The 19898-nt window shown below is 35.6% G+C and overlaps 2 protein-coding genes across 2 annotated transcripts in view; one reads left to right on the forward strand and one right to left on the reverse strand.

Moving 5' to 3' along the window:
- Window positions 1-14236, reverse strand: mRpL3 (mitochondrial ribosomal protein L3). The gene is made up of 9 exons (XM_089232062.1): window positions 14039-14236; window positions 11946-12167; window positions 9987-10077; window positions 7398-7529; window positions 6152-6251; window positions 4894-4954; window positions 2959-3067; window positions 1219-1296; window positions 1-334 (listed from the first exon to the last, which is right to left on the reverse strand). Exons 1-9 carry the CDS (start codon window positions 14116-14118, stop codon window positions 65-67), a joined length of 1143 nt encoding a protein of 380 aa, XP_089088188.1. The 5' UTR covers window positions 14119-14236; the 3' UTR covers window positions 1-64.
- uri (unconventional prefoldin RPB5 interactor) overlaps window positions 14222-19898 on the forward strand; it is a 20263-nt gene continuing 14586 nt past the window's right edge. Inside the window, exons 1-3 of the mRNA XM_089232053.1 lie at window positions 14222-14588; window positions 18738-18772; window positions 19336-19414. Of these exons, the coding sequence (XP_089088179.1) occupies window positions 14526-14588; window positions 18738-18772; window positions 19336-19414 (177 nt within the window). The 5' untranslated portion in view covers window positions 14222-14525. The remainder of the gene's footprint in view (window positions 14589-18737; window positions 18773-19335; window positions 19415-19898) is intronic.

The raw sequence follows: 19898 nt of genomic DNA on the forward strand, positions 1-19898 counted from the left end.
TGAAATTTATGAGAATTTTAATAATCAGAGGAAAAAATATATATACATTTCCTTATGAATAGAATTACTTTTTTACTTTGACTTTTACTTCTTCAACTTGATCTTCGAGAACTATTGATGGGTCACCAAACTTGTGCATTTCTTCATCATAATAGTCTTCTGCCATATTTTCAATGTCACCCGGATAGAAAGTAGGAAATGGTGGGGGATCATCCTCAGAATGTTTTTTCTTGCCAAAGTTACTGTCGTACACGAAACAGTAGTTGTTGATGACACCAGGAACAGCCCGGCCGATCACATATATAACATTATGTTTAGCATTGATTCTCAGAACCTGTAATTAGAAGATGCAAACTTAATAGATATTCGTTCAATAAATTATTTTGAATAATAAAATAAGGATTTTGAATAATTAGTTTTATCAGAGGATATAACGTTCTCACACATAATTTCAATTTAATCATTTGTTTTATACATCTGTCACTGTAGAGACACGAGGGTACTTACACCTGGACTTACAATTTATACCGAGGTCTAAAAAACTTTTGATACTCTTCCGTTATAACCAGAATTCCATGCTACTACTGCACCTTTTTTTATCTTAAAATTTTCTTGGAGTCATGCATTGTCGTTTTCAATTTCATGCCTCCTGTTTACAGTAATAAATATTTTCTTTTGTGTAAATGATCCAAAAAGCCAAAGAAGAAACAAGACAAAAATCTCCAATTTCATGTCTATAACGGATGAGTACGCAACTTTTTTCTCCCGCTTCTATTTAGAGATATTGGTAAGCTACTTACCAATGGTTCAGTGGTAGTTTATGGCAGTAGTTCTCAAAGTGTGCATCGAGGCACCTAGGGGCATTGCCAAATTTTGACATTTTGTACCAGTTCTGGTTATGGGATGATTTTTGACCGGGAAAAACATTGGTTTTCTTTCAAAAGTATGTGCTTTATATATAATTTGTCTTCCCCCCCCCCCCGTTATATAAGGAGGAGGACAAGAAGTCTTGTATACATTTAAAAAATTAACAAATCAACCATGACATGAATGATGAATATGTAATTCATCTACCGGCAACTAGGGACTGTGCAGACAAAAATCTGCACATCTTGAAAGTCTACGATAACGAGGCTTCACTGAACAACTTCCCAAGATTTGTATGTACATGAATAAATACGTGTATTTTTTTATTAAGATCTCTAAAAGTTTCTTTACTTTAAGACCACATATTAATCGCCTCCAGCCACCATGAAGACCTGGCATCTTTTTTCCTTTCCATACGCCATCTTTTCTCTATGACAAAAATAACAATTTCACATAAAATTATAAGATCTTTGAAAATTACTCAATAAGATACAATCGCACATACAGAAAAATTACTTTTTTTCCTCTTTGGTACACCAAATGTGGTCAAAGTTCACATAAATATAGTAGCGTCTCAATAATTTGAGTCTCAAAACTTTGAGATTCCAGATAATCCGAGATGCTAGAATTTTTCAAAGTTCCTTCCAAAACCTCTCTATTGTTTCACTTTGTGACATTTTCCTCACAAATGCGAGTAATTCCAGTTTGAAAAAGTTCTGGATACATAGAGGGGTCACCGATGGATCTCCAGACCAGAATTTTTCACAGGCCCATCTATGGAAAATTTATGGAGTGAAAAATACCATTCATATTAGGCCCTCCAGGGCTAGAGCCCCATCAGCTGTCTTTATGCTAAGTTCATGGGAATCTGCCATTGAGTAATGAATTAGGTCTCTCTGAATTAATCTCCAATGAATTAGGTCACTGAATTGAGGGCAAAACATGTAGGAGTAGGAAACCCTTCCCCCCCCCCCCCCAGAAAGTTATTTTATTTAATTTTTTAGATAATCAGGTTTCAGAAATTGGTTCAGTCTCCTCAGTTCCGTTTTTGCCTCAGATTATCAAGACATTACCGTATCAATACAATAAATTTTGGTTTGCTGTCACAAAATTAAAAATGCATCATTCAATAGAATAGGCAATAAAATTTTTCCTCTAAACATAAATATCATCAGTAATGATGGAATGTATATGTTTTCCACACATATTGTTTTACTAACTGCGAATTTCAAGCAATGTTTTATAATTTAAAAAACAATTAACTCCTTTAATACAGTTAAGCAACAATTTTGGACACAAATCAAGCAATTTATATTAATTTTCATGAGTTCTGCTTCATGCCGGAACAGTTTCAAAATAGCTTAACTCTGCGTTTCTCAACCTTTCTGAACTCAAAAGACTAGTAAAGTGTCAAAAAATTTTATAGACCACTTGTGTCCTGCATTACGGGACATTTATGCATTTTTAGTTCCAAATTTTTTTATACATTAGTCCCGTTTTCTTCAATGATGCTTACTTGAATTTGTAATGTATTATATAATCATAATACATATTTTAACATATTTGTCATGTTTTTTCCTCAACTTTTCAACAATTTTAACTACAATTGGTGATTTTACCGACTTATACCAACACTTTTCATGATGATTGGCAATGACGCGTATTTACAATTTGTTCTTTTTTTCTGAATGAAATGTGATCATCCATCCATTTGAATGTTTTCTTCGTCAAATACATTTTTATTTACTGCAATTTAGCAGGGCTTTATTTCCCACCCTTCACCCATTTTAGCACTAATTAGCAAACTTGTCATAAAATGCATTTTTCGGCTACAATTATTAGCATCATGTACTTAGGTTCGCATCTTCCCGCATTTTCCTTGGCGAGGTATGGTGAACCTAATCTGGATATTACTAATATCAAGCATACATACAACAATCAAAGAATTTTTCATTCAGTTGGAATTGAATTATCAAGTCTGCCTGCAGATTATAGGTTGAGAAACGCTGGTTTAACTGGTTAATAGGACACTAAAGTTGGGCACAGGGAGGGGGGATTTAAGATTTTTGACGAAATTTTCAAACAACTCACCCCAGCACTGATGCAGCCTCCTCTCCTATGAGATTTTGTACAACCATGAGTCTTAGGACCACCTTTATAATTCCATCGCTTCATTACGCCTTGAAAGCCATGGTATTTTCTGAACAGATAAAAATAATTTTTTACCAAATTTCGAAAATAGACCTTTTTTTTCCTTCTTTGCAATAGAAACTTACATATAGTGTAGAGATATTTCATTAGATTCTCATGATTAGTATTTTTAAATAACTGAACACTATGCTGCCTCTAATTTAAGGTGATAAATAATCTCCACATGCCAATTTTTAGTAGCTATCTGAATCACCACTAACAAAATTTTCAGAAGTATAAAGGGTCGTCGGCCACGTACTGAACCTTTAACAAAATCTAATATTTTCAAAATATTAATTTAATAATCATTTCTTTAAACATGTTATTTCTCAACTTTTCTCAGAAAGAAAAGATGCAAATACAGCAAAACCGTCATTAACAAGTCTCTATCAAGGCACTCAGAAGATCTAAGTAAATCAGGCACATATATATACATTTCACTAGCAAAGTTTGGCACATGGTAAGAAAAGAAAACTGATGATTCGAAAGTATTTTTGCATAAATATATTATACCAACCATTAATTAGTACATTTATCATCATGTATCAAATTTGGTTTCTATTTTTTAGTAAATAAATATACCTATCATTGACAGAATTTTATTTTTTACGTCTTTGGGGGAATCATCTCTATTAACCAAGAATCTTGTTATATGAGGTGAATCTGGATGCATTACCTTTGCTTAATCGAGGCTGTGCTGTAATACTGAGTGGCATAACCTGCACTTAGAATTTTTTTTTACATTTTGAATCTATACTCTGTGAATGTTGTGAGAAAGAAATTGTGATACAGTAATTATTATGGAAACTAAAGGGCATTACGGAATACACTTGAAAAACATTATAGAATTAACAGGAATACGATTTTTATTTAGAATAAGTGTGAACTTTTGATACAGTGGTGTCTCTGCTAACGAAGGTAATTTGTTTTGAAATTAAATTTGTTTGCCTAAATCTTCGTTAGCCAAAATATGATTTTTTTCATAGGTTTCTATGGGGGCAAGATTGTTTAATTCATTACAAAAACTACCCCAAATTTAAAGATAAATTTTACAAAACAAAGCAGCACTATAAAAAAGATAAAACTAACCAAAGGCTGAAATGAAGAGATTCACAATTGCATAAATGAGAATTTACAAAATGTTGAGGAAACTGAAAATATTTGTATTTTACTAACTTATGTGCATAACTCAGTCAGGATCGTATGCATCCTGTTATGTGACATAGTCAACTCATTTCTCTGTCTCAATACATGCTTATGAAAAAGGTAAGCTCCTAGAATGTTCGGACTGGTCAGTTTGTTAAGAGTCTTGCACTGAAAACATCCCATTCTAAGTTACTATTTTTTATGCATTTTCACTTAGCTCAATTTTTTATTTTACATGAAATGGTTTAAAACTGTGATAGAAAAGTGGAGGTATATCTGGGAAGAGCCTCTGAGGTGGACATAAGATAATCAAGATGGAGTGATGGTAATTCCAATGATGATTGGTGCGAAAATTCAGCTTATAAAGCGGCTATGTTATGTAAGTCTGCATATCCATGTCAATTCACACATTCATAAGTCAAGGTGGAAATATCGTGAAAAAATACTTGTTAGTCGAAAAATTCATAATCTGAGGCATTCGTTAGACAAGGTATGATTGTACAAATGTCATTCATGCTTGCAGAAAACACATCCAAATTCTAATCAGAAATTTTTAAAAAATGTATGCTTTGAGTATACTCGAAAATCATTTGAAATAAAAAGAATATGGTTGGAAAATAAAAATTTCAATTTATTCAAGGTTAATCACAATGTTCAAATCATTGTGAAACTAAAGTTTAAAAAACTCACGATATTCCATAGACATTAACATATTGTCCCACTTTAAAGTGTGTAGCAAATAACGCTGTTCCTAGAATGAAAAAAAATAGTAATTTAAGAAAAAAATCAAAATAATATTTTACTCATATCCACAAGAACAGCCAAACTGAACAAGACACCTCAGCATCTTAGCCAGTTTACTGGTTATCCACTGCAAGTGAGTACACATGACAAACAATACGAGCAATTACAAACAACACTGGGTCAGATGACTAAGGTACTCAAGGTTTTCGACTGAAGGCGACTCTCAATATAATGTACTACTTAGTTGCGCCTGTACTTCGTACTCGAACAAAATAGGAGCATGAATTTTTGTGAATACAAAATGAATGCCTATGTTAATATTAATATTGGTAGGTCATCATCAGAAATTATTCATTACAAAAAAGAAATATTTTATTACAATTCAAAATTTTACATTTTTCATCAAATGTTACAAAATTATTAAAGTGTGCCTTTCATATTGCATTGAAGAATTTCTTTAGCTTCCGTATTCACAAAGAGAAGAAAATACTCGGAGTGAAAATCTGAAAAAAAAATGGAGTGGCACAAAGATAGATTAATAAAAAGCTAAACAGAACACCTATGCAAAAGCAGCAAGATGTGTAAAATCTTATTCCTGCAAGTCTGTTGTTCATCTCTTGAAGTCACCTAACTTTGTTCACAATGGACAATGCTTGCTCACTTTTTGCACACATATACAACTGTGGGCCACTTGTTTATCCCTGATAGTCGCTTTCAGTAGACGGTCAGCCTAACACTAACTATTGAACATCCATGTTTTATACAGAAGGTACCGACATATAACCTATCTCGTTTCCAAAACATAATTTTAGATTACATTTCAGGACATTTTTCTGAAAGAAGAAGACTGAAATACATTTTGCTGAATAAGGAAAAGAAAAATTAAGTGGGTACACGGGTTAAGTAGTGGTTCCCAACTTTGAGATGAAAATGCGAGCTGATCTCCTACTAAAAAGTCTTGCCACAGAGAACAACAGGCTTACAACAGTACAATTATTCAATAATTACATTTCACTCATAGTTAGAAAATTGGATGGCAGTACTATATATATCAAGCAGTACACAGAAGCAAAACTTCATGTTAGGTTCACTACACATACACACACATTCCAACATATACCAATTCATTAGAAGTTCCGCACAGGAAGATGGACGAGGTGCATGTGTGGTTTAGTAACTGGTTAACAAGTGAATTAGAATATACCTGGTTCTAAGGCAGCATCAGGAGAAATTCGAAAACGAGTCAGCTTTTTCTTTGGCATAACTCCAGACTCAGCAAACAAGCCATTGTATGCTGCAGTAAACTATTGACAGGACAGAGATCAACAAAAACAAACACTCAATTCACTGTACATCTATTATTATGAATAATTTTTTAAAATATATTTACATGTAAATAATAATGAAGAATCCAAAGAAATGACAAATAAAATACACATGATAAAGTTTCTTTGAAGACAATTCAAGAATGTTAAAAAGAGTAAATATTCAACAAATATTATTGATACACTCTCCAGGCAAATATCAAATCATTTTGTGTATAAGTAAAACTGTTCCCTAATTTTTTCTCTAATCTGCACAGACCAGCTGTTTTTTTCGGTAAAATTAGGCAACATGGTGAGTTGCCAAAATATTCACCAATGATGTACAATAGAACATCAATTATTAAGGGGATTTAGGGTACAAACATGCAGAGATAAGGTGTTACTAGCTAGTGTTTAAATATATGAAGTGACTGAAGAAAAACAGTATAAGGTATGTTGTGTTGAATAAAAAAAAAATTTTTACAAAAAAAATGTTTTTTTTAAATTATGAAAGGGAGATTACTTTCCGAACAATACTTGTACATCATTGATTACTTCTTCAACCACTGCTTTTATTTAGATGAATTTAATAAATTTGATCATTAATTAGTTCTTGTTTATTCCATAAGAGGATGTCCAATTTTATGGTCACCTTACTTGAAATGTCGGTTTTTGAAGCTCCCCACCAGCACATTTCAGACCTAGTTGTCATTAAGTCACCCTACTTATGAAGCCACTTTAATTCTGTCCTCACAGGTAATATCATACTGAGGTCTGACTGTACAGTGAAACCTAAGACAAACACTGAATGAAATGGAAACCTGTCTTGAATAGAATCAAGCTAGTCTCATCGATTAGTGCTTTGACGAGCACTTCATAAAATGAAAAGCTATCTAAAGTAAAAAATCATTTGTCTCTTAACATTTTGTTTAGTACAAATTTCACACTTGTAGTTCCAATACTTTATTTTTGACACAGTATTAGTTCACTGTTTCATGGGTTTGACTATACATCAACCAATGAGCATCAAATAGTGCTAAATCAGTAATGTAGAATTCATACTGCTATACATATGTGGACTAAAAAAAAAATGTCATTTGATTATTTTACTTAATATAAAAGAAATTGTAAAAAAAAAATTCTCACCAGTTGGGGATCTGCACTCTCAGCACCAACGACTAAGCTTCCATACACACCAGTCTCTTTGTATGAATTTGCATATTTTGACTGCTCAAATATTTCAGGAGGGTTGTACCTTATGACATGATTGTCCACTACCTTGGCAGAAAATATGAAATGTTAGTAGTATAAATGGTATTTTAAATATTTTTAAATTCACACAAATACAGTCAACATTTGTTAAAATGATCCTCAAAAATAAATGTTATATGGAAAGGAAAAAATATAGAGTAATTGTTTTGTGGAAAGCATTATGGGACTTATCATACTCAACTGGATTTTGGGTTTATTGTCGCAAAGACCAATTATGTCAAAAAACTAAACCTATCATACTTAAAGGCATACATAGGGAAGGGCATATGAGGGCCTCAATTTAACGCCCAGCGTCGTGTGTAACTTATGGAAACAGTTCCAGGATACCAGATCCATCGAGAGAAAGCCTGGGCAAGGTCGTCCAAGAGCCACGACAGCCAGAGAAGATCACCATTTGTCGATTATAGCGAGGCGTAACAGGAGTGCTACAGCTTCTCAGCTCTCTCGTGACTTGTATGCAGCCACAGGAACCCGTGTATCAAGGGTGACTGTTTCCAAAAGAATTCATGAGAGAGGGTTGTTTGCAATGAGACCTGCTGTTTGCGTCCCGCTCACTTCTACGGACAGGAGAATCCGTTTATCATGGTGCAGAGAGCATAGAGATTGGAGTATGGATCAATGGGCGACCGTTCTCTTCACTGATGAGTCCCGGTTCAGCCTAAGCACTGATTCTCGCCGTATGTTCATATGAAGAGAACCAGGGATCCGCTACCTACCCTCCAAATGTCCGTGAAATCGACCATTATGGCGGAGGAGGTTTAATGGTCTGGGCAGGCATCATGTTGGATGGCCGCACACCTCTCCATGTCTTTGAAAGAGGCACTGTCACTGGTGTGAGGTATAGAGCTTGGAGCCCTATGTTCACCTTTTCAGGGGTGCAGTTGGCCCTGAGTTCATTTTAATGGACGATAACACAAGGCCACACAGAGTTCTTCTGCTCAACGATTTTCTAGAGAGTGAGGATATTTGCCAGATGGATTGGCCAGCCAGATCTCCAGACCTTAACCCTATAGAGCATGTCTGGGACGCTCTGGGGAGTGCAATTGCAACTTGCAAACCCCCCCCCCCCTCCAGGAACCATCCAGGGAATGAAAACAGCGTTGCTGAACGAGTGGGACCAATTGCCACAGGAAATGATAAACTGCCTTATTTCAAGTATGAAATCACGCTGCGAGACCTGTATATCTGTAAGACGGGACAATACCCCCTATTAACCCATTTTTTTTGTTTATTCTGCAACCGCTGTTTCATACCTTCCGACTCCAACGAGTGTTACGCACGATCATGTGTGTGTATTACAATTATTGAATGGTTATTTGTTTTGTATTGTATCAATGTATGTACAAATCAAATTTCATTAAAATCAGTACAGTAGTTCTAGAGATAATCGACCAGGTCTGCAAATTCTCTTAATTTCTTACACCAGTGTGTAACAATATCTTCTTTGGTCATGCTAGACTTCCCATTCGATAGGAAATAGTGCAAATGTTCAAACTGTCTACAATGATATGTGTAACTATTTTTTTTCTAGATCTCTACAGCATCATTACAGTTTTTATTATACGTAGAACATCATTTCACTGCACCTAATTTTTTAATGAATTTCTTAAAAGTACCTTGCATAACCCGAAATGTGGTTAATCAGGGCTCAGATAATTAGGGTCCTACAATACCTATATGTGCTGGGCCTACCTCAATCTTATCGCTTGTTAGTTTAAAATGCTTTTGAAGGTTAGTTACTCCAAATTTCTCTGGAAGAGATTCCTTGTGCAACCCGCCCCCACCCAAAAAAAAGCTGTCCTGCATAAGTCCCTGATCATACTGGTAATCTTTCACGAAATGGTTTTCAGGGCTGCAACAAAGGGAAGCGGGTGGGTCTAGTGCTCCGGACGAGAGACTAGAGGGGGCCGAATCCCCCCCACTAACTGCTCTTTCTACATCACTCGTTGGTGCCAAAATGCATGTGTGCATGCCCCGTCTGACAAAGTATCTAGTTGCTGCCCTGATGATTTTTCCAATGCAGGTGTGGCCAACCTTTTCCCCAAAGCCATACCACTAAAAATATTTTTTGATGCCTGCCCCTCTTTACATTTCAATCATCTTATTGTTTAAGATAACCATTGCCCTCACATACTGGAGCAAAGTCCCTAGGCTAGTACCTTTCATGGGGCCTCCTCTATAGTAAATTTATAGTGGGGGAAAAACAAAAAATGACGAGAATCGTCCTGGACCCCAGGGTTACAGCCCTGTCAGCCCTACCCTTGTGGGGGGGGGGGGACCATGATGCTAAACAAAACATAGAGCTAACGATTTACCAATGGTAAATAAATAACAAGAGAATGAAATACATGAAACTAATTCCAAATCAAAATCATTTGGAGACTAATGAAGTTAACCCTTTAATCTCACACTGTTAAGGTTTAATAACTTCAATCAAATAAAGTTCAATTCTAGGACACTCACTTGTAGGAGCGTGGCTATGACTTTTTTACCGGTCTTCGTCCACATTGGATGAACCCCAATTTTCCTCACAATCAGACCCGTTCTCCTCGATCTATAAAATGTTTTGCAAATAACTATATCAGTCTACACAAACCAATTAAATGAATAAAAAACATCAATAATTTATATACAGTTCATAACTCTAATCAAATAATAAGATCTGAACAAAATCTGAATCTGCTCTACAAAAGATCTGAACAGTGTCATTTCTATTCTCAAGGTTGTGTTTCTAATTTACAACACTATATATTTCATATAAGCTCCATGGTCGAAGAATGTTAAACATTGAAGATGGTGAACATAATGGAGTTACATATGCATTACACAGTATTAAATATGTCAATGTTGAAAAAAAAGGCATTGTATACAAATACACAGAATAAGATGAAAAATCAAAGAGGGATATATATATTTGTAAACTTAAAAAAACAAAAGAAACATACATATGATATAAACGCGCAGTGATATTTCAGTTTACAAAGATTTTTTGTGATATTTCTACCTTAGCTGGTGAATATGGATTCAAATAATGTTTTAGTTGATATGAATGCACACACTCACATAACACAGCAGCATTATGAGCTGAATTTTCCCACAATCTTATTCAGAATTACAGTGATACCTTCACTAACCAAGATAATTTGTTCTGGAATCACATTAGTTAGCCAAAACATGGTTTTCCATATGATCTATAGAAAATTGTTTAATTTGTTCCAGGTTTGGCCTAAAATTTCAAGATAGGATTTACAAAACAGCAAATTCTATGAAAAGGTAAAAACTGAGTGAAAGCTGAGCTGGACAGCTTCATAATTTAAAAGAAGTTGAGTAACTAAAGAGCTTTTTATTATACACCACGTGCACATCTCAGACAGGTTTGCAGGTCTTCCCTTACATGATGTGGTAAGCTCATTTCTCTGTCTCAATTCAAGTTGGTCAAAGAATTTTTATCTTTACAGGTTTAGTCTTGATACATGCAGATCGAAAAGATAATCTCCACAATGTCCAAACTATTCAGTTTAACACTGAGTTTTGCACTGAAAACATTCAATTCATAGCTCTTTCTCTATGCATTTTCTCTTAACTCCATTTTTAATTTTAAATGAAATGGTTTGAACCAATGGCAGCTAGTGATTGGATATTTTGGAAGGCACAGATTCCCAAAATATAGCCTACTGCCATCTATCGTATAAAATATGTAGTCAAGTACATGTATCTACAATTAGTAAAGTATTACACTGCATTGAAACCTTTTTTGTTTATCAAATTATTTTTCCACATTATCCTTATGTCTATGCAGTTAAAAAATAATAATATTCTATCAATGCAATAAGTGAGCTTAATCGATAGACCTATCTTAACAACATTGAAAAATCATCATTTAAGTTTAGCAGTTGCCATCGGCAATGGTTTTTGCAAATTTTGAAAATCCATAGCTTCTTCCAATATTATACTCTAATTTAAAAGGTGCGTAAAATTCTATGACAAAGTTATAAAATATTCTTTTTTAAAATTCAAATATATGCTGACGTAATAGAAACAACAGATTTAAAAGATAGAAGGTAGATGTCAGCATCAGTATCCAAGGTGTGTTTTCAGCATGGCCAAAACAAGCCCAATAACTTTTCTCATATTTCTACTTTTAAAGGGCATCTCATATTGGCGCACGACGTAAAGCAACCAAAGAGGAAAGGAGAATACAGAGTTCTCTCCATGGAAAGCGCTGCCAAACTTGTAAAATTGAATTAGATTAATTTTACAGCCACCACTGTAAAATCTGTTACTTTCATAACAATGTTTTTCTCAACTTAAATTTTGCCACCCGGGAAAGGTGCCCTTCACCCCAGTTCTGGTCCTATTGCAAAAAATGTGGGTGTCATGATACAGTAAATGGCACGATTCCTCATCAAGAATGCTACTTACTCTGAGGTCCATTGCCGCCTTTCTTCAGATGTTTTGCACAGTGGACTTTCTCCTGGTTGAATATATTTATCGTGAATGACTTCCTGAAGAAATTCTCTGCTCTCAGATGTAAGTTTGTCATCAGTGAGTGGCCGTTTTCTTGGAACCCAATAATTGTCAAAATTTTTTCGTATTAACAGTCCATGTTTTTCTCTACAGGGAACATACGCTGCCGAAAGTTTACTAGGGAGAAAAATAGAATGGGGTTTTGGATCAGAAATAATTTAGTTTGCACTGTAAATTTCATAATCACTATGAAAAAAATTTCGAACCATATGAAATGCGAGAATACATAAAAGAAACTGAAATGTTTTCCTCTCCACAAAATACTTTAATATGAAATAAAAATATGTAAACAAAATGAACACAGATAGAGGGGAAAAAGAGAGGGGTTGAAACACGACAAGAGAGTAGCAGGTGACAGGAACTTAAAGAACAGCCATTGCCGCAAAGCAGAATATTATGCATTGGGAACAGATGCGGTATAATCCAGATTGCCAAGGCAGGCATAATGGTGCAGGTTTTGAGTAATTTTTCTTGATCTTCCCATTCCAGGGGGCGCTAATAACGCAGGCTATTAAAATGGCATCTCCCTTTGTATAATATTTGAAATAGCGTCATTTTGTTTTCCATTGTTTAGACATGTTCTTGTCTCGACACTAGGATTATTTTCCATCTCTAGTTGTATTTTTCCGATATATTTATTCTTAATGTTTTTGTAAGTTCTGCTTTTTTTTGTCATGCCTTTCGTTTTCAGTGTCATAAAGAAATATTATTTTCTCGTGCATTTACCTTATTCATTAGTAACTTAATATTCTTGGGTAAAGTTGATCTACTCTTCCATCTTAGGGAACTAGCTTCTTTGGTAAACGGTCAGTTCGACAAACTGTTACAGACAGGGTCCTAAAATTTACCAAGACTGAAAAACGCTGAAAGAAACAAAAAACTGTAGTTTTTTGCAATCCCTATTTATTCAAGCAGTTCTGAGAATGAACTGAACTAGTGCCAGAAGCAGATTTATGGTTTTGCCACCTGTGGACGACACAAATTTTGTCGTCCTCCCATTTTAGTTTGATTTTCTTGACTTCTCATACCTCAAACTCATCACTCTGTGCTATAACCTGGCCGGCCCTTCCCCATTCCTGCATATATGCTTATTTCCATAAGTCCCTGTTTTGATCACTCACATGTTCACACAATTTCTAGGACACTCTTCTAGTTATTCACATGCTTGGACATTGTTTTGGTCAGTCCCATGCTCATACACTTTTCGCATTATTCACATGCTCTAGGTCACTCGATGAGCTTGTCCCTTGCTTTCAAGGTCAGTCTTTTTGGTCATGCTTGCCCATGCTCTAAATCACTCACTGACTTTTCTGAAGACGTCACTCTCTGCAATGCATAAAAAGGTTTTCAACATCTGGCTGATACAAAGATGAATTTAGAAAAGAAAGTTACTAAAAAAAACTACTGACAATCGATCTCGTGCCACTTCTTCTCACGTGCCGGGTGAACGCATTGGACTACAAAGGCAACAAACCTCTTTTACCTCGTTACCCACCTAAATTACGGTTATTTCTTTAAGCAATCAGCGTTTTCACGCTGCAGTTTTTTTCACTCACATGGGTGCAAACATTTTAGGTCAGTCACTCTTTTGGTTGCTCACTGACCTGATCCTTCACTCTCTGGGCCAGTCTGTTTGGTCATGCCTGCACACGCTCTAAGTCACTCACTGACCTAGTCCCTCACTCGCTGGCCAGTGGTGGATCTGCAGTGGGCTATACAAATTTAGCCACCCTTCTCAAAAAGGCCGCAGCTAAATACTTCGTCAGCCGGGTAAGCAGGAATTTCGGCACCCCGTGTAATGTAGACGCAGTTAAAGATTAATTCGGCGCCCCCTCTGGTCCGGCACCCGAGGCACCAGGCCCGCCTACTTCCCAACTTGCCGCCCAGGACTATAGCCGCTACGCCATCCCGTAAATAACATGGAAACTAAAATTAGTGCAACAAACATCCTCAATTACGTATATTTGAAATATATATATATTAATTACCTCAAATGAAACGCGTTCGAATAACGCGGCGAATTTAAAGATAATTTGAAAAACTTCGAGACTAAATTTTTGTATGACATCGTGATTTTTTTTATTTCGATTGAATTATGCAGGGCTATCCGGACATTGTGATTTGTTTACATCCCTAGCGTGGACAATAGAGTTGCCAGATACTTTAAAATTGTCCAGCAAAAATGATGATCAAGTCAAAAGTTGCCCGAAATATTTGAATTTATATGGTCAGCCATGTACTGATGCAATTTCAAGTTCAGCCACTGAGCTATAAGTGAAGCTTATATAAAATTCAAAATTTCCTATTAGAGAAAAAAGAAAAAAATGGAATTTTAAAAAAATGTTTCATTTTAGGGTCTTTCAATTCTCAAGGCTCCTTGTACATTTCGCTCCCGAACTAGAGCTTGACAGCACGCATGACTTTTAAACAAATAATGAGGTAGTTATGAATGTTTGATACTTAAATAAACACAGCATGAGTGCCGATACTTTATCAGATCCATCTAAAGTTACAAAAGTTAAATCCGAACATGAAAAGGTAATTATTATTTCCATTGCAATTATCATTAATAATTTTTGTTGGCAGTATTATGAGCATTTGAGATTAGGTATTTAACTAGTTTGAACTACGACGGCCTGGATAACCAAGCGGAGATCGAGATGTATTTCGGAAAGAAAATTCACATTCCTCTGTGGGGAATCGAACCACCAATCTCTCACTGTCTGGGCGAGTGTTCTAACCACAGAGGACAGACATTTTCATTCCTTAGAGCATATGTATGAAAGTTGAATGAGACTGCGCTTGGTTATCCAGGCTTTCGTACTTAATATGAACAGCAGAGAGTGACGTCGTTTCTCTCTATAGTTTGAACTATTCAGCTACGGCTTTGACTGGCATGCCCTCCCCTTCCACAATCATGTAGCAGGGCTGTATAGGCTGGGATGTTTGTCGGAAGCCCAGATTTTTCACGGACCTCTCTATAGTGAAAATAATAATAATTTCCCTGGCCCCTTCGGATAGAGCTTTGTCAGGCCCGCATGCCACCAAGTTATACTGTACACCTCATAACAGAGAGCTTGGCGAGCCAACAGTGGCAGAGGCCCATGTTTTGAAAACCCCTGCCATAAGCTGTTAAAGCTAAAGATGTTTCCAATTACACAAGAGTCCCACACACATACACACTGGAGAAATTCACTATATCATACATGGTACAGTCATAAGTGTTGGAACCTAGGGGATGAGGCCATTTGAGGCAGCCCTCCCCCAGTAAATTATGTAGGGGGGACCCCCCCCCCCAATAATTTCCAAAAAAGTAATGCAGTACTCAAGTGTGAGCCCGGAAGTTGAGTACTGCATATATGGAATTACCAGTAAGTTAGTCCCCTTCCAATACTTTCTTCATATTGGCGCCACTGGGTACAGTGAAATCTCAATACGATACTTTGCATACTAAGAAAACAATTGTAGAGGGATAATCATTAATGCCCGAAGAAGATATCGCCGTCACACTGCAAGAATGTGTACGGCTTGTACATTATTCACAGATCTTAAATTCCTCCATTAATGCCCGTTTAAACATGAATAAAAAATTAAGTAGTTCAGGACGGCTCGAGCTTACCTACGATCCAGGTGCTATGACTCATATGCTGCCCTGAACTTGCAGGATTCTGAGGAATAGTTATATTTCCTTTTGCCAATTTGTTCGAGATTTTTTTTCTTTGGCAAGAAAAACTATAAAAAGCATGACGAGAAGTTGCAACGAATGAAACAGTCATGCTTTCAGATGTCTTTCTTGGCGAGGAAAGAAATCACCCAAAAAAGGGATAACACTATCATTGTTAAAATGAAAAAATTACTATAAACTCCGAAAAACAATAAAAAGTGATGGAGATTAAAAATATTACATCCTAGACCAAGATAAAGGATTGAAAATTATAAAACCTGGACTCTATTTTTAAGGTCAGGGCAAGTAAAGCTCTCTGGGTTGAATAAAAATGTAATTGTGGGATTAAAACTAAACGCTTGGTATGCAAAAAATTAATATGATGAAAATATGAAATGTACAACCTTAGAAAATGTGATATTTAAAAAAAAAAGAAGTAACATGCTGGGAAAACAATATATGTTATAGAAACTAATCAACGAACAAATATGAAATAAGTTCTAAAATGTTATCGGGTTCGATTCAAATGCAGCTCTACATGCGGCTATATAAAAACCTATTATTCGACCTCTAAAGGTAATATCACTTTCAGACGGTAACCAATAGCGATAAAGGAAATAGCTACTCAGAAGCGGATAATAATAGTAGCCACTGAAAAAAATGGCAATGGATGAAAATAAGAAAATGGCGACCATCGCCAGCCAGGAAGAAATGTGCCAACAGGCTAGAAAGGAATTTGCCAAAAAAAAAAAGTTGCCATAGGAAAAAGGAATTATATATAGGTTCCTACTAAAGCTTTTTTGAGGCCAACAGTGCTTCAGCCTAGGAGATCCTGGGATAAACCTGATTTTTAATAGTACACCGAACTGTACACCATTGTTTCTCAACCAAAATATGTGTGGCCATACGTCCCACTTTTAAAGAAACTCTTCTGCTCTGTAATCCAGTATTATTTTACCGTTCTTAGTTGCGGCAGATAACTTTATTTACATTACAGAGCTCTTATTAACCTGCCATCATTACTTACACTTATTTTGTAAAGATGACATATAACAAGGTGATTTTTGGAACAGCTGCAGTATGGTCTACCACAACTTTGATGACTTTTCCCCCCACGATAAGTCGCCAAGACCACATAATGGAGCTCTGGATTGTCGTATTTTTCAGCATCTTCCAAGTTTTTGCCAGGTGATACCAGGTGGCATTAGCTTCGCCAAACGGGCTTTCTCTTTTGTTCACCATGTTTTTTCAAAAATTTGAAACAGCGGTTGGTCTATTTCCATTAGGTCTCTTAGATTATTATATTACTCCTTTCTCCTGTCGCTTGCGTCACTTGAATTATTATCTATTGGGGAACAGCTGCTGTATGGTCTCCACTTGTGACAATATTTTTTCAAGTCTTGTTTGGAAATGTCTATAATGTTAAACGGCTGCCTTTCGATAAAAAGCCTGTTCATATGGGGGATTCAGTAATTTAGTAGTTAACTAAATTACTACTAAAGTTAGTGCTTTCAAATGTATGCAGACATTAAGGATCATTTACAGGGAATATATATTCTGTAAGTGAGTTAGTGGTTAAGTAGATAAAGGAACTAAAACCTGGATTATTTTTTTGGATTCCATTGGCACTTTGTGAGCGTACCAGTAGATGTAGCCTTGTATTATCTAATGAGCATTCACTACTTAATTACTTACAGTTTTTTGAGCAATTGAAAACTTGAAATGTATTTAAAGGCTCAATTACATTGGATGAGTTGACTAGCTATTCTCTGGCGTGTAATGCAGCCGGGGAGAAAACCCATTTCAACTACCCCAGCAAGTTTCAATTACGTGCGACTAGTAAAATCATTTACTATATATATCAGCGCGAGCATCTCATTTCTCCCCTTTTTTATTGTTGTCTTTCTCTTTTATTGCGAGCCAAAGCGATTAGAAAGAAAAATAGCAAGACCAGTGTTGCACCCTAGCAAAAACGACAGCAAGTAGTGAGAAAAATTCATCCCCCTTAAACTTTACTTGCATTAACAGAGTGAGTGGTAAGTTTAGTAGATAACGCAGAGCAACTTTAGTAGCAGCAAGTAAAACCACAACCTAGTAATTAGTAAATTTGCCCAATGTAATTAATCCTCAACTTCTTCAGGGGTGGCTTAACTGGGGGCACAAGGGGAGCGGTACACCCAGGTAGCAGTTTAGGCTTTAGTTTGACATCAATATTTTTGAAAATTTCCAATAGTAAAAATACTCATGGCATCATGTTTTTGAGCCATATCATAATGACAAAGATATTGAGAAAACTGGAGGGAACAGAAAAGGCCTTGAACACCAGAAGTATGAATGTACTCTATCACAAGGTTCATACTTGAAAAAACTAATAAGTGTAGCCTATTTATTACATTTGAGCAAATGTAATGCAATAGGCTTATTGGTTGGTTTTTTTTTTTCAAATTTTGTAAAAGATATTTTATCAAATTTTTATAGTGTAATATGGGTCTAACAACTTTTATTCATACAATATAATAAAAGATCACACTCAGGGCCGCAACTAGATGCTTGATCAGCCAGGGCGAGCATACATTTTGGCACCCCCTTGTAATGTTGAAGGAGTGGTTAAAGGATGAAGTTCAAAGCCACACTGGTCCAGGGCATCAGACCCACCTGCCCCCCTTCCAAAGCACACTATACGTGCCCATGCAATGTTCACAGTCGTATAATATAATCAATTGATTTTGAGTCATTTTCAAGAGAGAAGGCAATAAAATAAATGTTGATGATGAGTATGACAATCTAACATCATGTAACCGAACAGAGCTTTTACCAATTTATGTCGCTGCATTGGGAAGAGGAGCAAAAGCTAGATGTGTGTTCACTGAGTAGCATGAACATGGTATCAAGAGTCTCAAAAACAATCCATTAACTATTTCTAACTATCAGAAATGTCATTCCGCTTTTACTTTCAAATTGAATATATGTATAGTGCTCACAATAAAGTAACCTAAATTTTTTATTTTCCTGTATATTTTCAGGGACTTGTTGAATGCTTACAGAAAATCAGGCAATGGTGAGTATGCTATCAGTTGGGGCTATGGGATTTATATTCCCTAAGAATTCAACATCACCACAGATGAAAGAGTGCAGTCTTAAAAGCATCATAGCCTCCCCCCTCTTGGGCCATAATAATTTTTCTGAAGCCCCTTGCTTTAGAAATACCTCCCTGCCAATTTACATACTCGCTGTCAAACATTGCACGCAAAGCCTGTTTTCTTGAGGCACCTGGTCATGCCCAGGTGAACACATACGCTAACATGCTATGGCACTGCCATAGATTGGATAAAAAAACTAAAATTCAAGTTTTTTTTAACCAATCCATGATAGCATATTTTAGAGCATAAAAATCCTAGCCCTAGTTATCAGTATTGAAAACTTGAAAGAATTTGTTTTGCTTCATATATGTACACAGTAATAAATCTGGTACAATTATACTCTCTGTATCTAAATTTATGAATTTGATTCAATATCAGCAGCGATAATTCAATTATCAATCAATTCAATTTTTTCTTTCAATCCTAGTCATTGCATCTTTTTGTATCATTGAAAATTATTATCTGTTTTTTGTGAATGCAGGGAAAAGTTCAAAGCTGATTATGAAAAGTTACAAGAACGTTTAAAAACTCTACCGGACAAGCTCAATTACGATACAGTGGTAAGATCCTGTCATTCAAATATTACAATAATATAAGTGACAGTCCAACATTGCTGCTCAAAATAACAAAGATTTCAAACTCCAAACAGCTGTTTCAAGGCTATAGCACAGAGTAGAAAATATTTTTTATTTGTTGATTGAATATTTACAGCCACGCAGATGCTATGTTGCTTATTCATTTTTGATTTAACAGTGCATAAAAGTTCAAAAATTACAAATGTATGTTTGTTATTATATCATGATATATGATCTATTGGAGATAAAATATATGAAAAATCGGTTGTTAACGTGTTTCTATCAATATCTTTGTCAATAGTTTTAGTTTTTTAGAGAGTTGTGTTTTGAGGTTTCTAGGACAGGGAAGGACAAATCTTGCGCAACGGGTCACCATGTCAACTAAAAAATCTGTATAAGCGCCTAAAATTTTCTAAATGCGATTCGAAATTGGAATCTGACGGTAACACAAAATTTTCTTATTTCGTTA

The sequence above is a fragment of the Pholcus phalangioides genome, unplaced genomic scaffold (assembly GCF_987345545.1).
Source record: "Pholcus phalangioides strain wild (caught in Gottingen) unplaced genomic scaffold, Ppha-v1.0 ptg000001l_1, whole genome shotgun sequence".
NCBI lineage: Eukaryota > Metazoa > Arthropoda > Arachnida > Araneae > Pholcidae > Pholcus > Pholcus phalangioides.

What these genes read in the sequence shown, in the direction of transcription:
- mRpL3 (XM_089232062.1), bottom strand. Translation starts at nt 14,118, where the DNA reads ATGTCATACAAAAATTTAGTCTCGAAGTTTTTCAAATTATCTTTAAAT. An exon ending in AGAGTGCAGATCCCCAACTG is followed by an intron (nt 6,252 to 7,397) that starts GTGAGAATTTTT and finishes TCCTGTCAATAG; the next exon opens with TTTACTGCAGCATACAATGG. An exon ending in GTTAATGTCTATGGAATATC is followed by an intron (nt 3,068 to 4,893) that starts GTGAGTTTTTTA and finishes TTATCTGTTCAG; the next exon opens with AAAATACCATGGCTTTCAAG.